The sequence below is a fragment of the Leptidea sinapis genome, chromosome Z (genome assembly GCF_905404315.1).
Source record: "Leptidea sinapis chromosome Z, ilLepSina1.1, whole genome shotgun sequence".
Taxonomy (NCBI): domain Eukaryota; kingdom Metazoa; phylum Arthropoda; class Insecta; order Lepidoptera; family Pieridae; genus Leptidea; species Leptidea sinapis.
Genome location: NC_066312.1, coordinates 2,128,650 through 2,155,785, shown reverse-complemented (window position 1 = coordinate 2,155,785; position 27,136 = coordinate 2,128,650). Strand labels below are relative to the sequence as shown.

General features: G+C 33.0%; 1 protein-coding gene across 2 annotated transcripts; it reads left to right on the top strand.

The window, feature by feature from the left end:
- Positions 1-27,051, top strand: LOC126978404 (transmembrane protein 198). Of its 2 annotated transcripts, none has more exons than XM_050827178.1 (10): positions 1-89; positions 1,678-1,886; positions 2,552-2,662; positions 3,541-3,692; positions 13,617-13,689; positions 15,320-15,411; positions 16,282-16,426; positions 18,978-19,114; positions 20,709-20,883; positions 23,035-27,051. In XM_050827178.1, exons 2-9 carry the CDS (start codon positions 1,706-1,708, stop codon positions 20,877-20,879), a joined length of 1,062 nt encoding a protein of 353 aa, XP_050683135.1. In that variant the 5' UTR covers positions 1-89; positions 1,678-1,705; the 3' UTR covers positions 20,880-20,883; positions 23,035-27,051. The 2 variants fall into 2 exon arrangements, with proteins under 2 accessions (XP_050683135.1, XP_050683134.1); XM_050827177.1 differs by having other exon boundaries at positions 24-354.
- Positions 27,052-27,136: the final 85 nt, after the last annotated feature.

Genomic DNA, 27,136 nt, shown 5'->3' with positions numbered 1-27,136 from the left:
CCTATTTCTAGTTCTACAGTCAACACAGCTACACAGTACAGAGTACAGACTAAACCAATACCTAAAAATATATTATAATATTGCTTGCTGTAAGTACTGAGTGCAGTGTGATTTAGGACTGAAAAGTGAAAAAGGTCCTTTCAAAGTGCCAAGAAGGATAAAATCTAGTATCTTCTTTGTTAGCTATTTCAATTTCAAGTTTCATCTAATGTTTTAAGTTTTGTATGGATAAGATTTTCGTATTGCAATTAATAATGTAATAACTATGTTTCTTCACTGTGTTTTGTTAAGTTAACTAATTGTGGTGTTATGTTATTTAATTTAATAACGATGTGAAATTCGAAGTCTTAGTTGGTACGTAGCTAGCATTATTTTGTTTGACTAAATTATTCCTGTTAATATTATCCGGAGCTGAAAATTTTGTATGAGGTAGTGTAATAGTATAACTAAAACAAAAGTCATGGTAATATCATTCAGACAATAATTAATATTTTATGCTCACTATGAGTTTAATCAATACAAGGAACATTGTACCTATTCCAAACTATAGCCATCGACTTTCTTTATATTATTATGATTCAGAAATGTATTTTTTTTCCGAAACATAGATCGATTTGTGCTGTTCTAGTATTTTCTTTGAGCATGATGATATCACAACAAACAGTAAATAAAATTATTATCATTTAATTTTACTGTAACTGAATTTTATATAATTTTTCATTTATTCCTTTGTTTACATGTCCTGGAGAGATTTTACTCATACATAAGATCTTTTGCCTTTAGGTAGATGTACATGCTATTGTTGATTGTATACATGTGGAGTTGTTACCTACTGGCCCTGATGCTTCTAAACTAAAACTTAAAATCCTCAAAACTATACTAGCAATGATACCAACCAAATGAAAAATCTTTTGTAATTATAAATAAAAAAACTATGCCAATTTAAATGTTCCACTAAAGTATCCAGGATATCCCAGAAGTACGGGTTATCACTTTAAAAATAAATAACAAATTGTACACAATATGTCAAAAATGCAATAGACCAATTGAATGAGCTTATTAATAACACTTTATATAAGTGAACTACAATGATGAAAAACCAAATTTGCAAACACAGGGTTTTTTTACACCATTATCCAAAACTTATAAATTAAAAGGTAGCAGCTATACTGAAGCCTCAAAATACGACATAACCTCTGAGGAGCTGTAACATCTAATAAAAGGAATGAAAGAAGATAATTTTCAAACTAGGCTAGATTGTACAAAAAATTGTCAGGATTTGTAGTACATCTCCACATCATATTTCTGTTTCTAAGCTGAGACATCAACATCAGGAGTCAAGAGATGATTGTTTTAATTCTAAATTGCTGATAGAAACTAGTAAATATACATAATAAAATAAAAACATAATTTATGTAATTATTTGGAATATTCATCAGCATCAGCACATTTAGGATTATAATGTGTGTAATTGTATCTGTGTTCTTACATTACATTTTGTGTAAAAGTTACATTTTTATTATTATTTAAGTTAACCTGATGTTTTGAAATCTTACCTGATCACATTTTTAGTGGACTGATTCTACAGGTTTTAATCCTTTAAAAAGTATTTTATTTAAATGTGTAACACTCACACTAATCAGAGAAAATATAATTCACAAAGTTACGATATTTCAGATATTGTGGTTGTCTTAATCATCCAAAGATGTCTTCAGTTGGACAGCTAGTTCCTCCAGTTACAAGGGGTCCACCAAATATGACCTACACATTCAATGGACCCCACATAGAGGGATCCACCTGTAGTACATTCAATTCTAAATATGATCCAGTCATATGTATTATAAGTGCAATGTATATTGCATTTGGAATAGTTTACACACTTTTTGGTAAGTCTGCATGTTTTTCCTATCCCTATAGGATAAATAGAAACCTTTGTTATTCCAATGTGTTTCTTGCAGCATCATACCAACATTCAGTCGCTTAATATTTAGTATCCTGTTTAACAATGCTTTTCTTAAATATTGTAAAGTATATTATAAAAAGCTAAGTGATAGTCTGGCTATATCAGGCCATGAGTTACTTACCAAGTAGTTACTTACCACTTTATTTTATTTGAATTACTTCATAATAATTAAGTGTGTGAATTCAAGAATTATACATGTTATGTATAACAAGTCTCAATAGTGTGAACACTGTTTATTTGATGGTTTAATAATTAAAACTTTACTTTATTTGCATTAATAGATGTGTATATGATAATTATAACCAAGAGTGTACTTAAAGTAAAATTCCTTCACAATATCTTTGTTGTTGTTCACCCTTGAAGCAAAAACGCTTTTTGCTGCGAGCATGAGCAAAGTGATTTAAATTTCGAACCCCACATGGCCATACATCCGGGAATTACTCTGCGTTAAAAAAATAATCAATGTTATCCGATGCATTCTGAAACTTTTCTATTCTATTTTGAAAAAAATTTTTCTATTTAATATGCCCGAAGTTACTGAATTAAAATAATAAGATTAGAATATATTATATTTTTTGGTTTATCCAGGTTACAGATGTTTTAAAGCAAGCATGTTTCTCACTGGCTTTACATTTGGGTCAGCGGTAGTTTACCTCATATGTCTGCAAGAGTATTTGATGCCTCCATATGGAAATGTTGGTAAGTGGCACTCAATTTTTTATTATTAAATTTTATTGATTAATTATAATTTAATGAAATATTTAATAATCCAAGTCATAATATTTATATTATTTATTAATATCTGATATGAAATCTTTAGACATATTTTTAAGACTGTTTTTAGCTCTGGGTTGTGTTTATTTTTTGGCATTTTTTTAAATTTACATCAAGAAGAAATGCAGAAAACTTAAATGCAAAAAACCTAAAAACATTTTGTTACGTATTAATAGATTTAATCTAATAATTCAATCATTGTGTAGATACATCCTTTTTAAGAAAGTCAAACAAGTTAGTATGTCAAATGGCAATGTATTTTTTCTCTGCTATCACTAATAAAAAGAACTTTATTAACATTAAATTTAATTTTTTTATTATACTTATATTGTTATGGAAGTTGAATAAAAAGAATCACCTTAAAAGCTATCAACTACAATGAGTGTTGTGAAATGAAGTCAGTACTAAAGTTTTATAAAGTAGGTCTCAGTTTTGAAAATATTGTAATAGAGCATCACTGTTGATACTTGATGATGATGATGGTGATCACCAATTCACAGGTGAGCTGCAGGTTCATCTAATGTTATACAATTGTGTATAATATTTGTTTGCACACACATAATGCTAGCAATTTCTCTAGCATTGCAGTAGTGTTTAGTAGACGCAGGTCACTACTATCAAGGGGTTACAATATCAAAATAAAATCAATATGCAGCAAATTTAAGGTTGATCACTCCTGACTATAGATTTCAAGTGTGCTCCCAATTGATGCTCTACACTGAACTGTGGGTGTTTTTTTTATATGTATTTGGCTTGTTTGTTAAAGGCAAAGACAATATTTACAGCATAATATGTCTTTACAGGTGTTGCATTATGTGCTGGTCTCTTATTTGGTTTGATCACAATGCTGATTCAGTATGTGGGTCTGTTTATGACTGGGTTCCATACTGGATTGTTGCTTGCGATTGCTGGACTCGCTATCTACGATCACTTTCTTGAGAGCAGGCCAACATCAGTGAGTACTTCCAACTATTTATATTCTGAATCTTTTAGTACTTTTATCTAATACATTTATAAGTTATTTATGTAACTTTTTGTTGTAATAATTGACAACGAATTTATCTCATAAAATATAAAAACATTTCTAATTTATTGAAATGGCCACGCTATTTTGAATAATTAATTAAATATATTTTTTTTTTATTTGAATAATTATTTGAACCATAAGTGAAATATATATGCACACACATATATACATATATTAGCATAACAGCGGCACCTCTTTCTGCCGTGAAGCAGTAATATCCAAGCGTATTGTGAATGATATAGTAGCTAGTGAAATTACTGAGATAATTAGACGTAATAACTGTCTTAAAGAGAGCAAACGCGATGCTGCAGTTGCTTATAATTTTGAGTTCAATCAAGAGTCGTGAGCGGCACTGCTTTGTAATGGGCAGCACGTACATCACTTTCAGGTAAACACACGTCTTGCTCGTGTCGTCACTTTTTCTTATAAAAAAATTGGTTGTCTGTAAAGTCGGTTTTCGGACGATAATTTTACGCGTTAACTTCATATGAAAACATTTTTGAAACATTGCATATGTATTGAATTATTATCACTGAATTATGATTATTTTGTATAATACAAAGAAGGATTGAAAATAACAATTTTTTCCATAAATTAGCATTTATTTACACTCGTTAATTCAAATATTTTTTTACTTAAATTATACCACATCTTAAGCTGATCGTGCCTCTCTATCGTTTGTTCCGCGCTCTCGTTTGCTGCTCGCCTCAAATGGAACGTGACAATGAGTCATGCATTTTCGCGCGTGATGCTGGCGTTCATCGACTTATGATGCTATCATGTCAAAAAAGATGATGATTAGACTATATTATACTTTATACTTGAACTAATTGCTATCGAACAACTGCTGATTGAAGATTAGTTTACCAGTGGAAAGGCTCCTTTGCACAGGATGCCGGCCAGATTTTGGGTACCACAACGGCGCCTATGTCTACCATGAAGCAGTAATGTGTAAGCATTACTGTGTTTCGGCGGAAGGGTGTCGTAGCTAGTGAAATTACTGATGAGACTATACATCTTTTGTCTCAAGGTGACACAGCACATTTGTAGTGCCGCTCAAAATTTTGGGGTTTTTCAAGAATCCTGAGCGGCACTGCATTGGAATGGGCAGGACGTATCAATTACCATCAACTGAACGTCCTGCTCGTCTCGTCCATTATTTTCATAAAAAAAACGTAATAGTCAGGCGGAATGAAATTGGTGGTGACTGGTTTCACTATTATTATAATTGAACACAGGTCATTAAGTCATCTTCATTAGTTCTTCTTTACACAATGATTACTAATTTTAATTAAATATTATTTATGAAAAAAATGAATGTAATATAATTTCATGAGTAGTCAACATCGGATTTGCATCCCTCGGCTTCATCTATTACGACGCTAAAAAGATTTTCCAGCCAATTTGGTCACTTAACCTTAATTTGTTCCATTTCTCAGTAATTTTATATTTACTTGCCTGCACCGGAGTTTTCTACTTAAGTCTTATGATTTATTTTTTCATATTCTCTAAATCCGACTGTGGCGCAGTAAATAGAACCGTCGATTCTTACCACGGTGCCTCCCGATCGATTCTCGCCCATAGCAAGTTTTTCCAATGTTTGAATTCATATCTTATACATGAATTCAACGCTTTATATACTTGTAGCGATGTATATTATGCTTTTACAACAAAATCCCAGAAAATGTTCAAAACAAAAGTACTACGATATTCAAAAGAATTGATAAAAGACGTTTGTGTGGTACTTATATTATTGGTTATAACATAAATTACTTTCTTAATGATTCCACAGATTTGGAATGAACCGTTCGCCTTCAGGCTGTTAAATTATAAGTTTTATTGTACAATATTACTTTGTAAACATATTTTTGATGAAAAAAAGATGAGGCATTCCCTTTGGAATGGATTGTAGTTTTTGACTTTCATTAAGTGATGTCACATCCTATTTCGAATAAAAATATTTGAATTTGAATTTGAAAATATAAGATCGGCAACGCTCTTGTGAATCCTCTGGTGATACATCAGAGTATTGAGGTCGGTGATCACTTACCATCACGTGACGCGTATATATGTATTTATGTTCGTTTGTCCTTCTGTGTGGTGCGTAATTGTATTTTAAGGTTCGTGACATTTCATAAGGACTTGCTTTACTTTCACAGCTTTTTAATAGTTGGAATTAGAATAATAGTCGATTTCTATATCTATTCTATATTATTATTATAGACGTTTCAATTAATTTTCCTGATTTAAAGATTATGTTAACGTTATGTTGATCTGTTTTAACAAAAATATAATCTTGTGAGTGACACCAACAATGCGCGTCTTTCATACTAAATCTGTTCTAGTAAAATGCACAATAATATTACAGTGAAAAAATAGATTCCATTTGTATATTATTGCATCAATGTTCAACTATATTGATGAACATCATTGTGATTGATGTAGATTGATCTATTGAAATTTGCTTTTAAGATCTTTTGCTTCGGTTTAAATTAAACCTCATTAAACGAACGATATTTTTAATTATACTTATTTGAGCTCTTACTTTATTACTTAATTACTTTATTGGACCCAGAAACAATCAGTACGTGCCGTGCAGTTTACGTACGTTAGAAATTATAATGTTTCAAGTTCTCGAGGCATAAATTGAATATCAGATATGGAATATGATATATTGTAGTTCAATTTCCACTGGTATATAGTTGAACATGAGATGTATTCTGGTTTCAATATAGGTACAATTATTATAATCACGTTGCACGCTTCAATCAACCGGGTCGAGTGTCAATACCACGTGCAATCAAGCTCCATCTGGTAGAGACTTGTGTTAATAGCGTGTATCTTGTACGAGTCAACCTATATGCTGTATTTATATCTGATGAAATATAATAATAATAGTAATAAATTCTTTATTGCCATACAAATCATTACAAATATAAAATGAACAATTAGGATACGCGATGAAACAAAAGGCAAAAGGAAAAGGCTCAGCTTCACCTGACATGGAATCATGGATTTATGTTTCCATGCAGCGATGTTTTTCAGCCATCCCCTCCTCCCTAAGGTGTTGAGCGGGAGTGGATGTATTGTGGCTCCCCGATTACCTACTTAAGCTATCTTTTTTTCTAAAATGTAATATTAGAAAAAAAAAGTGTTCTGATTACCCTTGCAAGTGTATGTAAGTGTGTGTGTATGTGCGTGAGTGTGATTATGTCCGTACACAGAAAAAATCTTTTAGAGGAAATATAAGGATGCGGTCAATTCAAAGTACGCACGTGACTGAATTTCTGTTGGAATGAGAGAAATTTGAATCATTATATACCTTTTGATTTTTATTAAAGTTAATTATTAGGACATATCCAAAAAAACTTTATTCACTGTAATGCTTTAAAAGTTATTTAGTGCAAGTCAGGATGAAGTACAAAAGTAACAATAACATTGAAATGAGTATAAAAATATCAATCTATATAATATATAAATAAAATTGAAGTGTCTGTTTGTAATATTGAAATAACCGTTTTTTACTACATGTATATTAATATATACCTATACGGTACATACACCAAAACAACATTATTTACATTTTTTTTTCTGTTGTCTGTTTGTTCCGGCTAATCTCTGAAATGGCTGGACCGATTTTGACGGGACTTTTATTTGCAGGTAGCTGATGTAATAAGGAGTAACTTAACTTAGGCTACGTTTATTTTAGAAAAAATCTTTTATTTAAAAAAATAAAGTAATGTTGCAATGTCCAAGAAACGGTTTAACTCTAAAAATAAGTTATATGGCAAAATAACGTTTGCCGGGTCTGCTAGTGAACAATAAATTTAGATACATTAGTCCCAACTATCTTTATCATTCAAGTAATCTTTCACATTAAAATAGGCCTTGGCTGTCAAATTATTTGTCTCGATACACTTAATTTTTTTATTTGGTAACATTTGAATATCATTTGGGAGTTTAATATAAAATATAACACAATCCACTTTAAAAGATTTAGCAATGGAACGATGGAATTGCGAGCTTATGTTTGTTTCGAGTATTGACATTATGTACATCACTATTCTATTTAATTTGGCTAATATATTATGGGCGTACAAGAGATTCTCGTATATGTACTGTCATAATATTAATTTCTCTAAACTTTTGTCTCAACGAATCCCGTAAACGCATTTTATAGACTGCTCCGATTCCGTAGTACATAAGTACCTGAAATATACAAATCTAGCCGTTTCAACATCTGTCAGCTGCCTAATTTTTTTTATCGCAAATACTGCAGGACTAAATCTATTACATAAGTTTTTTATATGTGCGAACCATTGTATCTTAAAGTCTAATGTAATACCTAGGAATGTTGTCGTTTCTACAACTAAAACGTGCTTAATATTTGGAAGTGTAAACTTATACAAAGGGTACAAAATGCTTGCACAAGATTTTGTTACGATGTTCCTTACCGCGCACACATAACACCCTCTTTGAACACCAACAACATGATGAAGATGGAGTTTCGTAGGCAGCTACATTATGCCTTGTTACTTTTTAGTGTGGTTAAATATAGAATAACATTTTACCTATATAAAAAGCTTAAGTGGTTGTCGGACTCAAATGAGAGTTATCAGACGCGTCACGGTACGATTCTCCTCGAAGTGCCTCTACACGGTACAGCAGCATTTAGGGGTAGCTTTAAATACAGCGCCTCCAAATGCTAGAATGATTTGCCGGCACCTATAAAAGATCAAAAAAGTTTGTTCTCTTTTAAAAACAAACTTAAATCTTTTCTATTAGAGAAACAAAAGTGTTTAGAGGCACAAAAATAATAATAATCATTAAATAAACAGCTTCAATAATAATAATAATAAAAAAAAACACAAAATATACCCTATTTATTTTGATAAAAAAATCTTTTAAAACTCCCATTAAATTCAATCTAGATTAGTTTAGTTTATTCTCATTTTGTAACATTTGTAGACAGTCACTTTAAGACCTATAAATAAAGGAACCGTGTTCTCTACAGCTGCTGTCAACAGGTAGACTTGCTAGGTACCTACTAAAATCAGTGTTGGAATTGGGGTGATTCTTATTTCAATTCCAAAAAATGCTGAGTGGGAGTCCTTTTCATGACGCCGTATTTTTAAAATTGTTAATTTTACTATGTATAAAATGTTTTGTATTGTCATTAATAAATGAATACTTTACTTTACTTTACTTTACTTTAATAAATTTTTCCTTTCCTTATTTTATTAATAAACTTTTACTTCAATCGCGCGTAAATGTAATATTTACGAATACATTTTTGTTATAGTAAATACAACCTTGATATATTTTCACCTACATTTACTATGTTTGGATGAAATCCATTCAAAAATAATGGATTGCAACTAGAATTGAAAAGCATTTCAACGTTTTGTAGAAATAGTACGTAAGGCAATTACTGTCTATCGCAGCAAAAGTTAAATTGCATTGAGCCATTGTAATCTTCCCGGTACAATATAATTCACTTGATAGATGGCAATCAGCGAGGACTAAACTTGGTTCGAGCTAGCCCGAGCTAAATACGATTCAATGGGTTTCAATTGAACATTATTAGTACGAGATGTACCATTAAATGTTTGCTTCTGAATGGTTGGATTAAGTACTGAAAACTTTATTCTTTAGTTTGTATTGTCTTGTTTCATTTTGCTAATCCTGTTCTATAAAACTGACAATAAGGCTGGTTATTTCAAAAGCTTATTTTTAAACACATATACTCAGAACGCTAATGTTAGATATTATATTTAATACATTATTTGAATTTTTTTGACAATATCGACACACTTCTCACTAATTATCTTGCCCCAAACTAGGCGTAGCTTGTGCTATGGGTACAAGACAACGATATACTTACTAAAACATACATAATTACAATAAACATCCATGACTTGATACAAACTCCATATTCATCATATAAATGTTTGTATCGAGCGGGAATCTAGCTCAGGGTAGGGTCGCTAATCACTCGATTATCTGCGACGTCATTTATTTGAACTGTAAACCGTATCTATATTAAATTACACATAAAAGGTCCCTATTGGGTCGTAATATTTAAGGTCGATTTTAATAAGACTCGGCTAAAATTTTATTTGTGAATTATGGCTAGTTGTAGAATTTGTTTGTTATTTAAAAAAAATTAAACTACACTTCGGAATGTGCTTAACTTTGATGTGATAACTGGGCCGAAAGTATCATATTATATATCAAAGCCTTACGGCATTACAAATAAAATTGACATAAAGTTATAACTAATATTAAACCAAGAAAATGTAAATTGTTTACAAATAGACATTTTGCTTACGAATGGTTTGTTCGGACGTATAACGTTTCCCGCGTTTATTTGCAAGGCAGCTTGTCATTAGGAAAACTTCAGAATTATCATTGTATTGACAGTGTTGTGAACGATAGTGTAAAAATTTTGCATTTTCTTTGTTTATCATCAGTTATAACTTTATACCAAGTTTATTTGTAAGGCCGCTAATCTTTTATCAAACATATTTCAAATAGCTATAATGTTTTTTGTAAATTCGGCTGTAGACAATTAATAATTAGTTAGGTATACGAATACAAAGTTAATGGCCAAGTAAGAATAATAATCGCTGGTCTTATGTTGCGAAACATATCGGTGAAAGTAGATTTTATAACGCGAAACCATTTATTGATTAATATTTTATGCTCGCATAAATTGAGTTATATCTATATTTGTATTAGCTATGCGATATCCTTATTGATATTATAGATGCCAAAGTGAGTTAATTTCTTTATTTGTTACGCATTGCAGGCTATTCAACCTATAATCATAAAATTTTTCACTCAAGTTGTCAGGGGTACAAAAGAGTGTGAATATTTTATACCTAAATTTAATAACGTAACCGAGTCAGCACTACATAACTACTACTGAATATTTTATTGTATTATTACATTTATTGTACGATTATGGGCAGCTATTGGTTGAGAATGTTCATGAATCGTTGTTATATCGACAGGAAGCTGGTTGTAATTAATGTGTTCGGCTGTGTAATGGAAAGCGTACTCGTATTGCAAATAATCGCATTGTATGTAACTCGCCATTACCTATTGAAGAGCGGTTTTTTACTCCAAAGTTTCTACGGTACCCTGTAACCAAACTTTCTTATTGATATCGTTGTAAACTTTGATTACGAAACAGTGAAAAGTCTTTTACTGTGTCATGTTTGAATGATGTTGATCCATAAAAGACATAAAAAGGTATAAGAAGGCATTTGTTCTCTCAAACTTGATTCCTTTAGATTTCTTTTTGATGTCATTTCTAATATACTAGATACTACTACCGGTTCGGAAACACATGGCGCTCTGTTAGAGAAGAAGCGGCACAAGAAACTTTCCCAGCATTTTTTTTTGCGCTCTCATATAAATATACAATATTGTACTGTCATTGCTATTGCTATAAAATAATCATAATCTAGCCCCAGGCTGTCCGATCACTTAGATATTCAGCTGTGGAGTAATAGGATTTACGACAGAGCCATTTTTTTTATAAAACATTTAAATTTATTTATAGATAATGCCTGAACAGTGGCTGGGACTTTATTATAAAAGTTTATACATTTATAATATTATTATACATACATGTATTATGTACATTTAGGATAATACATCGTAAACGTACACACAACAGACTTATATAATAGGTAACTGTATCTTATATTTATGTATATAATCAGTTCTATACACAAACAAGGACATATGATTCGCAGTCTGAAAGCGGAACGGCAAAAGTGTGCTTCAAGACAATGTAAGCACACTTTTCTCCTTAGCCGTGTGTCCGAATCAAATCACATTGTTTTACATTGCAGCTTATTGTCCTAGAATATTTTAAACAACTGCAGTAAATGCGGCAATGTATAGATATAGCTGTCGAAACTTATGTAATTTATGGTGTGCCATGTTTCGGCTTTGTTTTTATACGACGCGTTTCGTCTATATGTAGACAAAGTCATTGGCATCAAATATATTATTATGTAGGTACTTCTAGAAATATTTTGCACGCGATAAGTTCGGATGATGGATAGATCAATTTACACTAAATATACTTTTTATCACTCAGTAGAATTGTTAACTTTCAAAAAGTCAAAGTATAATATGCCTATTGCATTTTGATGAGTTGAGCATTGAGAGTAAAACTAATAATGGAAGTACAAGTAACTTCTGTTGTATTAAATGGTCTATTAAATAAATAAATTGGCTTAAGAGAATTTAATTTTGTACTATTCTTTTAAAGACATTGCTACTGTACTTATTTACACATACTTCATGTTATTATTAATAGTCTAAAAGTTGTTAATAATTGCCTGATCATTCCCGACTAATTTTCAAATAATTAGGTATTAGATATACTCCATTTTTTTATGGAAAAGTAGGACAAATAAGCGGACGGGTCACCTGATGTTAAGTGATCACCGCCGCCAACAACTGAGGACTAACAGGAGCGTTGCCGGCCTTTAAGGAAGGTGTATGCGCTTTTTTGAAGGTACTCATGTTGTTTCGTCCCGGAAACGCCGCACAAGAAAGCTCAATCCACAGATTTTTTGTACGTGGAGGAAAGTTCCTTGAAAACCGCACTGTGGAGGACCGCCACACATCCAGATGGTGGAGATGATATTCTAACTTGTGGCGTGTCGTGCGAAAGTGGAATTCGGCAGGAGTCAATGAATAATAATATTTTGCTCGAAGCATGGCTTTTTATATTTTTATGCTTTTTGCTTACTGCGAATGTGTTTATATTCACCAACATTCCTTGCGTAAAATATGATTATTTGTTAATAAATTTAAGAACCGAAAACTTTAATGAGCGCGCGCTGAGTATTATTTTGTGAGTATTGAATGAGACCAAACTGTCACGCTTGGCTATGTAACGCCCGAAAAATCGTTCTCCTGCTTCTGTTCTAAGCTTCTGGTAGTGGTGGCACCAGCACCTGTGTCACCCATGCTGTGATTTGCTCGTGCGATTTCATTCTTTGGAGGTCAGGGCGTTTATGCGTTGTTAAATAAAAATTCCGAGTGGCACTACAATAGCGCTCTTCAGACTGAAACGAGTAATGTTTACACATTACTGCTTCACGGCAGAAATAGACGGCCTTGTGGTACCCATAATCTAGCCGGTATCCTGTGCAAAGAAGCCTCCTATTGGTAAATGCCCTTAGTCGCCTCTTACGACACCATTGGGCCTGGGACGTCCCTATTCCTTTTATGCCTCGGGGAAGCACAGGGCGTACTTACTGAATATTAGTTGAGTAGTCAAGACCAAAGCACGATAATATATAATATCGATACAACATACGAACAAACATTTGCACCTGCGATCGATTATTTTTGCTTTGAGCGTTTGCTTTATTATATGATTTGATTTTGATGTTGTTTAACATTATAATGTAAATTGTTAATCAAATTTTAAATTTCTACATTTACTTTGTAATAAATCAAAATGTAATATAATACTGTAATGTTATTGACACACTTTTTACACAAAATTATCTTGCCCTAAGTTAAGCATATATAGCCTGTGTCATGGGTTACAAGACAATGATATATTTAATACAATATACTTACTTAAACATACATAAATTCATATAAACATACATAAATCCATTTAAAAATCCATGACTCGGAAACAAACATCTATATTCATCATATAAATGCTTGCACCTACCGGGATTCGAACCCGGGACCTCTAGCTTAGTAGGTAGGATCGCTAACCACTCGGCTATACAGGTTGTTGATAAAAACGTGCGAACAATTCATGTTTTAAAAAATATGTTCATAAGGTGTTTATTATTGTTCCAGTATTCAATCTGCGTCGCAACTCTAATTGTGTCTGGGATATTCTTTGCTGTGATAAATTTGTACTGGAAGAAAGGTGAGATAGTTTATCGTATTTTAATTCCCTTAAAACTTTCATCAGACAACGATAACATATTGATTCTTCAGAGTGGCTGTGCGAGGCAAGAAATTTCAACGTGATGCGGGTGGTATTTAGCATTTTGGCGAATCATGAACTCAGGACCGAACTACTCCTATACAGACCTTTCCATACTTACCTTTTATTACTGCGAAATATTATAATTTAGTTTTGGCTTTGATTTAACGCAGATTTGGCTACCAATATACCTGACCTGGTGTATCTACCCAGGATCGGAACTTGTGACTGCTGTTGCAATACCTACCTATTTAAAACCCTACGGATCCTTAACGTGTGCATTTTCTCTCTCATCGGAATTCATTAAAACTTTTTTGAACATTTGCAAAACAAATCTTAGGCCGATCCCTGTAAGAGTTATTGGGGAAATTGAAATATTTTTATTGAACGATGTTATTGGCTAACAAATTTTTAAATCTTGTTTAGATATTTTATACTACTCTGTTCAAATTCAATATTAGAAATTATGATTTTTTTTTTAATTAAAATTTGGTTGTTGTAATTAATTTCAACGTTCTAGTTGCTCTCTCCCTCTTCTTGGATAAAAACGTCCCACATTTTCGTGGCACTTTGTTGTGTTTCGTCTGTAAAAAAATATCCCTCATACGCTCAAAGAGGTTTCACTTCAAACTAAGAATGAATTTAAACCAATGAAAGAAATGATCTGATTTCTGAATTATCGACCGAAATTTTGTAAAATTCCTTCTTAACTGACCTCTACTAGACGAAAGCAATATTCCTACCAAATTTCAAGACTTACGTTTTCGGAGATATTGTGACCTGCAAATCTTTAAATACTATATTTTTTTACCTTCTACGACACGGTTTTAAATTCCAAAAGGGGTCATACTGTCCGGGTCATTTGCCCATTATATACGAAGCAAAGTGTGCGCAGGACTCATTGAACTTTTAAAATAAAAAAAGACAATTTTACAAAGAAAATTTGAGTAAACTTCGCTTTATTGTGTGTCTTCCACCGTATCTATCACCGGTAGTGTTCCGAAGAGCTGTTTCACCTAATTTCTGTCTTCGAATTCAACCTTCGCACGACACGCCACATATCATTAGGATATCATCCACACTATTTGGATGTGTGGCGGTCCTCCACAGTGCGGTCTTCAAGGAACTTTCTTCAACGTACAACAAAGCTGTGGAATGAGCTTCCTTGTAACGTACAACATGGATACCTTGAAGAAAAGCGCGTACACCTTTCCTAAAGGCTGGCTGGGCTCCTGTGATTCCTCTGGTGTTACTAGAGAATGTGGGCGGCGGTGATCACACATTTTAACGTACGTAACCGTACTCTCATTTTCCATTAAAAATTAATTTCATGTGAAATGCTTTTTTCTTTACTATATTGTATATAATCTAAATCATAACAAAATTACAGAACTTTGGCAGAAATAACCAGAACCATTTAGATTTAAAAATCGATTTTTCAGATTTCCAAATGACGCTTTCATTCAAAACCCAAGTTACGCCTCTTCTCCCTGAACTACACCATCGTATTCTTTTTCTACTATGCAAATGGCATATTTTTGTATCTTAACAATTCCTGTGTACATTTCAGTGCTCACAATATTCGGCACGAGTGTATATGGCGGAGCGATCATTGCAACATCCCTGGACTATTTTGTAGAACGTTTGGTTATGCTTAAATGGGTACGTAATTTTAATTATCTGGTATCGCAAAACCAAAATATCGTTGAACTGATTTCCTTTTGCGGTGTTATCAGGTCGACACGTCTTCAATTTAAGGCTTTTAATAAGAAAAAGCAACTGGACTATTATACTTTTAAAATTGTACATGGTCTCCTTGTACATATTAATAGCCCGGTACTCGAACATTTTACTAATACCAAGCGTATGGCACGGACGAGTAAAAAAAGAAGGACTCCGCGCCGTGATATTAGCAAGTGAAGCACCGTTATGCTAGTGTGTGTGCGGCTACGGGGGATAGTAATTACACAATTTTTTCTCCCTTAAATAATCATAAAAATACTTATAAAGTATCGTTTTTAAACTTTTTCACAACGCACGACGGCATTTTTAAAATATTTTATTGAGACGCAAACATATCTGTCGCAGACGATTACTTTTCTCATAATGGCCGCCTATCGGCTTGTAGTAGTGTAAGTGTGTGCGTGGGGCTATATATTTACATGGTAATCGGCTTGTTTTGGCGCTACACTATTATGTAAGGTGACACGGAGTGAGTCGGAGTTTTTTTTTTTACTAGTCCGTGGCGTATGGAGAGTTTTAAAAATTGCATTTGGCTCCATACCTACTTTGTGTAATGCAATCACAGCGATTCGGTTCTCTTTATCACCCCACTCCATTATCACAATATATTGTACAATGTATTGGCGCCAAAATGAGAAGACTCAATGAACAATCATATAAAAATGACAGATTCCAAATTCAAATGTAATATTTTGTTTATTTTTAATTGTAACAGCATTTATGGCCATGTTAGAAAAATAAGGTTATTTTATGCAATCTTGACACCAGCTAATAAGCGTTTTTTTGTAGCTTTGGGATCGAGCAAAGTTGGAGCCAGCAATCGCTCCGCCCTGCCGAATGTCGTGGTTGACGTTAGCTGCCTGGCCCACCGCTGCCATCGTAGGCCTCACCGCACAGTGCGCGCTCACTGCCACCGGCATTTACCACGAACAAAGTGAGTAGGACATTAAGATAATTCGAAGTTTGAGCTTGATTAAAAACTATAATTATTAAGGGTTCTCTCTGCACCTTCTATCGCTTTCGATTACAGCGGCCGAATTCTACCACCGGACATGCAAAGTACCACCCGCATCACGTTGACGTCTGGCATTCCACAATCACGTGTTTTGCTAGAAATTTCTTGCCTCACACAGCCACTTTGTGGAATCAATTACCGGCTGCGGTATTCCCGAACAGATACGACTCAGGGACCTTTAAGAAAAAAGCATACTCCCACCTTATACGTTGTTGCGGATGTCCATGGGCGGTTGCCTCACCTCTCCCCTTCCCGTGAGCCTCTTGCCCGTTTGCCCCCTCTTTTATAAAAAATATAAATAAATATTATTGCTTAGCTCATTACGATTACTTAAAAGCAAAATTATTTCTTTTCACGTTACCGGAGAGGGCTATTGCTTGGGTCCATTCGCCTTTGTGTGCGGATATCTTTTTCGTACACCGGCAAGGCAAAAACAGCGTGTTTTTTGTACAGAGAGCTATTAGAGTCGAAACTACTACTACTACTAATAAACTGATACTCGTTATGCTTGTGATTTTTGACAGTTGTTGCCATTTTCATTTGATGGATTTGTGATGAACCAGTTTAATGAAATATAATATATAATATTGACACACTTTCTACACAAATTATCTTGCCCCAAATTAGGCATATAATATAGCCTGTGTTATGGGTTGCAAGACAACGATATATTTAATACAATATACTTACTTAAAATAAGATAAATACATAAATATATATAAACATTCATGACTTGGAAACAAACATCCATCATCATATTCATCATATAAATGCTTATACCTAGCGTTGTTACCAAATGGATGTTAATTGTAGAATTGCGCTATTATTAACACTTTATATTTTTATTTAAAAATATTGTTTTTCTGAAGCCTTAATTTTTCGGAATTATACGGAGAAATATACAAAGTTCAATATTTAGTGCCACAAATAATTCAGAATTTTCGTACGCATGAAAAAAACAACGTTAAAACAATTTCGCAACTAAATCTATGTCTCGCTACAGAATTCAACGCCTCGCCGCGAAACGGACGCGGTTCTATTCACACGAGTAACGAGTTCATATTGTGTGAACAAAATGGCGACATCAAGAAATTGGATTTTATCATATATATTCTATCTGTTAGAAGTTTTACTGTTGCAAGTTTAGTTTTCCACTGTTTTTATAATTTCGTTGGTAAGAGGCTTAAATGGAATAAATATTTGTATATATATAAATACCATAGAGAGTGTGGGATTAATAACATAACATATTGCAACAACACTTTGTAAACGTCATGAAACTACATCAGTTCGTAGAGGGGCTTTGACATAAAAACACTTTATCTGCCTTATATACTTTTATCGGGATAAATTAATTTGTAGCACCCAGTTGATCGCCGTATCTAAATATATTTTTATTTATTAATTTGTTGTAAAATTATATTTGCGGACTTTAAATATTATCTGTTGCGATCTTGTACTTCATCCATAAACTTATTCGTAACCACTTCTATATGTTGCAGTAACAAATAGCAGTAACAAACCAAAAAATTGAGGTTGACAGGTATCCTCTAATTTGAGCAATGTACGCACACTAACACATAGTGACATACAAATTGCGAGTGTAAGACGTAGCTTGTCTCGCACCTTAAAGTAATAAACCTGGCCTGTTTTCATTGGCTCTATCTGGACGTATTAATTATCTTAGTATAAAACAAATAAGTTATATTTAGTAGTATTAAAAAAGAATTTTTAATTTAATGTGTCCTTGCGTGCGGTTTTTAAAGTGATAACCCTCACTTCTAGGATTAATACACAAATAAAATTTTATGAACGATACGGGACTCAAACCCTGAACTCTCGCGTGCGAGTGCTCTGCCACCTGAGCTAACCGTTCGAGTCACGTATCGTCATATAATCTTGTATGCTTTGTTCAACAAAATTATTATTACTTTAAAAACATAACAAATTGTTTAGATTTGCAACAGCGACATCTCAAGTCAATTTATTTTATATGGAAAGACTGGGGATGAGCAGGTTATCAAGTGTGAAGTAGATAGTATTTTCTTTGATTAAAGCTAGTGTTACACATTTAAATAAATAACTTTTGAAGGATTAAAACTCATGCAATTGTAACTGTTTTAAAATTAGATTTTTGTGTATAGGTACATTTTTCTTTTAGTTAACCCGACGTTTCAAGACCTTTCCAGATCTAGTTTTCAGGGGGACTGCAGATGAAAACACAGTTACAATTACACACATTTAAATCCTTTAAAAGTGTTTTATTTAAATGTAAAGTAGATCCTGTAGATGAAGCCACTACCTGAGAGTTGATCAAAGCATACAATATTTTAGAAGAACGGTTAGCTCAGTTGGAAGAGCACTGGCTAGGAACGCCAGAGGTCGTGGGTTCGAGTCCCGCATTGTTCATAAAATTTTGTTTTCAAATTTTATTTGTGTACTATCATTTATACTGATATAACTATTCCAGGCATAAGTGCTCAGAAACGTCGGCTGCAGGCTCAGCAAACGCGGCCGGTTACTCGTGAGCAACGCGCCGAGATGAAACAGCGCAAGTATCGATATCTCTACCAAGTGAGGACCGCCCATGGTGACGTCATATCGCAGGTGACCAACTCCGTACTTATTTATCTCTAGGGTTGCGTATAGGGACGAACGGGACTTCGGTTCGTCATAATATAAACGTGCCGTTATAATCCAATAAATGTCATAAAGATCGTTTTCGCGACTGTTTGTGAAATCAAGATTCGTCAGGCACCATGTTATCATTAAAAAAATTCTAACGCAATAGTTATTTATGCGACTGTTGTGTAATAAGGGGTTTTAAATACGAATGTGGGTTATATTATTATCACATAAGTGTTTTAATACCTAATTATAAACAGTTGTGTACTAGACTTTATCTACACCCATAATATGAATCCTCTATAAAAGATTCTGAAACAGTTAGCTTACAGCTGACATTAAAAAAAGCCAGTCCTAGTAGGCATAATATCATCCAAAGGAGTGTTATTATGAAAACGGATGATATAATGTTGTACTGAATTTCATTACAACACTCGTTTGGATGATGTAATGGTTATTAGGACATTGGGTGTTTTAATGTTGGCAATAAGCTGTTTTAGAATCTATTAGAGGGTTTAAAGCATGGGTGTAGATAAAATATTATATTCATTCGAGTTAAAACAGAGCACATGATAATAATAAGAAAATACGTTAACTGTTATATTGCCATTTAAATAGTCTGAGCATAAACCAATTGTCTCATTGGACATTCTATGATAGAAAATACACAATTCGTACAAATAAAGACATATATTTCAAATTATATTTAGCAAATGTAAGTTCTAAAATATTTTAGTGGTCGCCCTTTATCATAATATAAAGAATATATTATGTCGCTATATTTTTTTATGGAATAGGAGGACTAACGAGTGTACGGATCACCTGGTGTTATTTGATCACCGCCATCCACGTTCTCTTACAATACCAGAGAAATCACAGGAGCGTTGTCTTTCAGAAAAGTGTTTTTAATGTGCCATCGTCCCGGAAACAAAATGATGATGGCGCTGAGATCTTAGTTTGTGGCCAGTGTGAAGAATATACAAGATAGTCAATGACTACTCTTTTAATCGTCTACTTGAAACTATTTCATAAACACCGAATTTTCCGAATGCCGGCTAGATTATAGGTACGACAACGGCGCCTATTTCTGCCGTGAAGCGGTTATGTGTAAACATTACTGTGTTTCGGTCTGAAGGGCTTCGTAGCCAACTAAATTACTGGGCAAATAAGACAACATCTTCTGTCTCAAGGAGACGAGCGCAGTTGTAGTGCCGCTCAGAATTTTTGGGTTTTTCAAGAATACTAAATATAATTGATAAATTACCATCAGATACTACAACTACTATTACTACTTAATACTACTATAACATATAATACTACTATACTACTACTAATATTACTACTTAATATAATTGATAAATTACCATCAGATGAACGTCCTGTTCGTCTGTTCCCTTATTTTCATAAAAAATACAGTAAGTTACTAAGTAATTCTAAACTCTATTTTTTTTTCAACGTTTTCACAGCTGTCATAGTCCCCTGAACGTATAAATGATCTAAGATTTATATCTTATTTTACCTGGCACTTGTCACAAAATTGTACAAAATACAAATTGTCCAAATTTTCTTGTTACAGTCGTATGTGCAAGCATTGCAGAAGAAAGCCCAGTGTGAGAAGTGGAGCGGTGCAGGCGGGGAGTGCAGCACACTCCAGAGCGACTCCACTCATCTCACTGTTCTGGCGACGGAACATCTGCCGCCGACCGACTCGGATGACGAGCTCAATCAGATACGAGCCGCGCATTGAATTGGTAATACACTCATTCTTCATTTATTTTTGTTTGTTTTATAGAGGATCAAGGCAAAGGAGCCTACGGAAATCATGTTAATTTATCACCGCCGCCCATATTCTCTTGCAAACACCAGAGGAATCACAGGAGCGTTTCCGGCATTTAAAAACGTGTTAGTGGTTTTGTTGAAGGTACCCATGTTGTATCGTCCCGGAAGCACCGCACAAGGAAGTTCATTCCACAGCTTTGAACTTTCTTCGTACTACGTGGAAGGGATGATATCCTAATATGTGGCGTGTCGTGCAAAGGTGGAACTCGGCGGCAGGAATCAAGTGAAACAGCTCTTCGGAACACTCACACATTTGATAAATCACACTTCGGGACAATGTTAATTCTCAGTAGCTAAATTATTACTAACACTACTTGTGGTGTCCTACAAGCCGAAACAAAGTTAGTGCTTGCATACTAATGCGGGGCGACACTTTGTACTGGAGAAAGGCTACTAAGTGTTTGGAGGCGTTGATATCGATAAATTACGTCCTTCCAGATATTCACTCTGTTTAAAATGGGTGTTTATCCATTCCAAAAGAATTTACATCTTAAATTCGGCTCATAGAATATCATGTTTGCACTGCTTAGGGCGGATTTGACCAGACTGGAGTAAGTTTTTACTCGCGAGTTACTGCTACTTACCTGAGAACATAGACCAAGTATACTTAGACTAATTGATAGCTTCCATCTCACTCATACGAGAAATAGAAAAACTTATGCGAGTCTTATGTAAAGAATTGCGTTAGAATGATTAGATTTTTTGTGTCGCCATGCGTGCCGGTTTTTTCAAGGTCAACACACCCGATGTGCTAAACAAACTTGACAGCGCTGCACAGATGTTTTGTTTACTTTTATTTGCGTCTATAAAAATAAGCTATTATTGTCGTGAAACGTGTGAAATATCCACTATTTAACATCAGTGACAATTTTAAGTAGAATCTAAGGAAATATGAGTGAAAGAACACTTGTGTTATATTATGTACCTATATATATATATAGGATATTATCTGTCTCATGTTGGCCACGCCAACCCGATGTCTATTATAGGTTCTATACTTGATCTATGCCTGAGAATAATAAAATGTTTAATTGGCAGTAACAGTTGTCTGAGCAGAGATATCACTTGACACCTCGACGACTAATAAAAATTAACGAACTGTGAACATTTGACATTCCACTCTATTATTCTACAAAATTGATTTGCCATGGCATTTCATGTCACATAGTATTTTCTTTGAATAACGCGAGTGTTACACATTTAAATAAAGCACTTTTAAAGGAACTGTGATCTCACATTAGATTTGCACAACAGTTACATTTTTATTATTATTTTATTTAACACGACGTTTCAGGACCTTTCCAGATCTCTTTTTCAGGGGGACTGCAGATGAAATGAGTCAATATAGTATTTGACATAGTTGTCACTATGAAGTTTAGCGCCATTTATTGCCTCGGAGGTGGTATTTGCTATAGACTACCTACTAAGCTAGAGGTCCCGGGTTCGAATCCCGGTAGGTGCAAGCATTTATATGATGAATATGGATGTTTGTTTCCGAGTCATGGATGTTTATATGTATTTATGTATATTTGTATGTTTATATGTATGTATGTTTAAGTAAGTATATTGTATTAAATATATCGTTGTATTGCAACCCATAATACAGGCTTTATATGCCTAATTTGGAGCAAGATAATTTGTGTAAAACTGTGTCAATATTATTATTATATTATAGAATGATGGCTTTTGGCAAAATCTACTGACAGTGTCGTATTCTTTTTTGGTATGGGTATGGGTTTTAATTTTATTGTATCCCAGGTGTTAGATAATTTAAGACCATCTTCTCTATTGAAATTTGGGAGAGTTGGGAGAAATCGATTCTCTTTTACCGTAACTGTTGGTTGTTGGAAGTGGATGTAGTGGTTTGGACGGTCTGTTATGTTGTCACATACAGCTCACTTAGAGTGATGTCTGTGTTTGACCGACTTTTTAACACACTGCGGATATGGCTGACTGAAATATATATAAATTTATTTGTTATTAAATAAAATGTACTGACAGCCAATCACAACAAAATCAATTGGCAGTTTTAAACTGAAACATACTATTTCTTTTTTTTACAGATATTGAACGCAATGTGCCAGCAACATTAATACTGCAATTATATTATAATATGTAGGACATAGTAATGTAAGACTTGTAGTAAACAATATGCATTCGTATAGTATCGTAAGTGACGAAGTTCAAGGCCTAAAATGTTTGATAAGTATTTTTATCTTGTTGAAGTTTAAACACGATCCTGCACAATCTTTAATATCTGACAGCAGTGTTTGGTAGTATGGGGTTATGATAAATTTTTGAAGGAATGTGAATATTTTTCTCTGAGAAATATAGAGAAAAATAGTCATTTTAGCATTTGTTTCTGGAAAACGTCGACGTTTCCGAAATATGTTCCGCAATATGTCTTCGTGTACTAACGCGATGCATTGTTTTCTTTGTTCTATTTGATTTATTTGATATTAATTTTATCTTTTTGATATTATTTATTTATTAGAAATTAAGAGTATGACTGATCTGTTAATCAATTTTATGAGTTCAATAAACGTTTTCATTTCATACAACAAAAACATTCAGTGTCATGTTTCATATGAGCTGAAAATAATCTTAAAGAGTTTCTTCCATGTTTCTAAAGAAAAGTCCATAGTATTCTCGTACTAACACGCTGTATCCCAATGCATTCTCACTGAGACATGATGAGAACATATCAGAGGAATAAGAAGAAATAATATTGCAGCTTTTGTTTTGCCACATTGATCCGGAAACGTCGCTGCGAGTGATTTTGTAGAATTAATAAAGAATGTAATTTCAAAACCAGACTGTGAATGAACAATATTAAGGCTGAAACAAACTTTTATGGGTTTCAAATGTCGCTACCAGATTGATTATGCAGTAAAGAGTAATGCTCTTTAGTAAAACAACAAAAAGATTGATTTCACTGCCGTTATTTCTAAGCAAACGTTTTTTATAAATTTATATCCGGCCTTGAACTTCACTTCATCTCAAGGGGGCTTATAATGGGCTTTTTAGCAAGAAATTATGCTTATTTATCAACGGACAACACCTTGACTGATAAAAGTATAAAATTTCGCTTATTGTTTTGTTATTCGAGCTATGTAGGTACGTTTAAAGTCCGCCCATTATGTGTCCCCCAAGTTAAGCACATTTAATCAGTTAGGTATTATTGTAATATACATTGTAATAAAAATTTTGGTGTGGGTATATGAGATGGCTCTTAGAGTATTATTTCAATTATTTTCTATTCAACATTCCTGAATTGACTGATGTGTTTTTCGTAAACGAAGCAGTTACAAGTTAAAATCTCATTAAGTTACTAATGTTCGGGACCATGTTTCCGGTAATCTTATAACTGAAAATATGCCTATTGTTATTTCCTTTGGTTAAAAATTAAATTATTCTCGATCTTGTTATACTTGATTACTTTGCTTCGGTAACAAATGATTACCTAAATTTACGATATACTATCGAGGAAATCGTCCTCGATATTATTTGTTCGCATGTAATATGGAACCAATAGACAGTCGATAGTTGGTCTCGATCACTACTTAAGATCGTCTTAACCAAATCTGAATTTCGACAATCGATGCGTTCTTTTTTTAAACAACATGCAGAGGCATAATATTTAATATTTTGTCCATATTTAAGTAGAAGTAGGTGATAGATAAAACCAGCACAAATCGAGGGACAATAACCATAGTTATAAAGGAATAAATTTGATGGAAGATGAAGGGTTTTGATTGAATAAATACGCAACATTGATCGATAGAAACGGTCGAAAAACAGGCGAAACATTACTTGTACGATGCAGTAAACGTAAACAGAAGGTTAATTTGCTTTAAACATTTTATTCGTGCACTGATTTATATTTAAATTCGTCATTTTTTTGGCGATTCCGTTGATATATTTTTAAGGTATTTTAAAATATTCCGAATTAGCTGTTGGTTTTTAATTATTTATTTTCATTTATATCAACAATTTACAGATTTTATATACAAACTGGGACTGCGTCATCTGTAGATAGTTTGCATATAGATTTTGTAGTTGTTGATAAGTTATATAAATTATTTGGAAATGGATATGAAACGATGTGATGACCGGTAGCTCTTATAAAGAGACGTATAGTGTAGGGTAACTTATAAAATTTATTATAATTGTAAGATTATAAAACATTATTATATTATATTTTTCAACTCAGTTGATCTGTTTTAAATGTATAATTATTTTGCAACGTTAGCGATGCTTATAACGACTATCATTTCTAAATAATTAATCATTATAAATATATTTTTATTGATGATATGTTGCTACACACTATTATTGGCTGGTATTTCGTTTAAGTACCTATTTATCAATGCATCTAATAGTCTTGCTAGCGAAAGTTGGCACCGGAAAATGGCGGCAAATTTAAATGATGTTTAGTGTAAGCATTACGCTAAAATTACAATGAGAAAATTGTAATAACCTATTTTGATAGTTGATAATTAATTGTATGTTTGTAACTGTAATATATGTTATTGGAAGTATCAAATACGCGTACATTGAACCGGGGGCTCCGTGGTTAGAGCTAACGGTTCAACGTACTATGAAAGTATTTTAATGAAATTTAAAATACACATAAAGTATGTTCCAGTTCCTATATCCTAATATAGGCTTCTTTTTGCTAAAGGCTCTGTGCTGTTGTGTTTATTGAACTTTCCAACCCAAAAATAAAAAAGTTTGCATTTCCAGTGCCAGCTTCCTCTTGAAAGATTTTTCAGAATTTAATTTGAAATAAATGGAACAGACAATATCAAGAACATATTGAGAATGATATCTTATTTCATTTCACATTATTTTTTTTTTTCGTTTACTCAATGCCAGCCGCACGTTGATGCGTTCCACGCGTAATATTTTCAATTCGATGCTGTAATTCAGTCGGAGAATTTTCTTAAAGATTATTAAAACGGAGGAAAAGGTAACAATTAAAATGATTAGTACTACTGTTTTCTTAACAACAGCGGCCGGCATAATTAAATTTTATGTTTTTGGATATCTAGGGTACTTAATACAAATTTTATTTCCGAAGACGATTCTACAATTTTCTTTTATATATTCCGAAATATTTTAAAAATATAACCGAGAGCTAATACGTTCAGACAGGATAATGTCTTTCAAATTTTTTTTTGTTCCATTAACTGTCTTAATTAACAGATTGTAACAGAAATAATGGAATTGATACAAGCGCTTGGAATTGTTCCTTGTTTTATATTTATTATAATTCACTCACTGTCAAACAGACTTAATTTTCTGTTCCCGTGTGATAATACTTATTAGTTCCGCCAAAGTTTATTTTAGTCGTTACATCGCTTAAAGCACAATATTATTTTTAAACATATATCGCTTACTACGCTTATTTGAAGTTTTGTTGTATATATATAATATATATATCTATAACATTAAAGTGTACTTTTTCATTATATTTATACAGCATAATATAAGTGTAAATAAATATTTTAGGTATAAACGTTAAGTGTCGAAATATTATGGTAAGTCTCTATGCTCGGCAATTGATTGTAAATTGTATCAATTTTTTATGAATACTGGGATTTATATCCTGGTACGTGTTCGTAATATGATTGACTGTGATAGAACCGTGTATGTTTTTTATTTATGGTTGATTCTTTGTTTTTTTAATATTATGTACTAAAGTTTTGCCCAGTTATTATTGGAAATATATCTATTTCGGTTTCACATCGCTCAATTTCTAGTCTTTGCTGCTTTTGGTGATAGTATGTTTAAGTATGTGCCTAGTTAATAAACGCTGTCTGTTGTACAACACAGGATAGTTGCCTGAATATATATAATGGTATTTTTTAAATGCGGTTAATAATTGGGTTTTAATTAAGAATAACTTTCATTTACTTTTTCTTTATTATTTTCAAATTTAATTTTTTAGCGATTGAGATTCTTGAAGCCACTGTTTTAGCTTTACTATTTTATAATTTATAAAATGTTATTCGATTTATTTTTCTGTTGTTTATTTGTGAATTATTATTATTATTGTAATATTATTTACGCATGTATTTATTTAGTTTTATTTGTTCCCCCCGTTGTTCGAACCTGTTTTATCGCTGGTACTTATACCTTATTGAGTCATGCCAAAATTGT

Coding starts and splice junctions, on each gene's coding strand:
- LOC126978404 (XM_050827178.1), top strand. CDS start 1,706: ATGTCTTCAGTTGGACAGCTAGTTCCTCCAGTTACAAGGGGTCCACCA. Junction 2,663..3,540: donor GCCTCCATATGGAAATGTTG/GTAAGTGGCACT, acceptor ATGTCTTTACAG/GTGTTGCATTATGTGCTGGT. Junction 13,690..15,319: donor AAATTTGTACTGGAAGAAAG/GTGAGATAGTTT, acceptor TGTACATTTCAG/TGCTCACAATATTCGGCACG.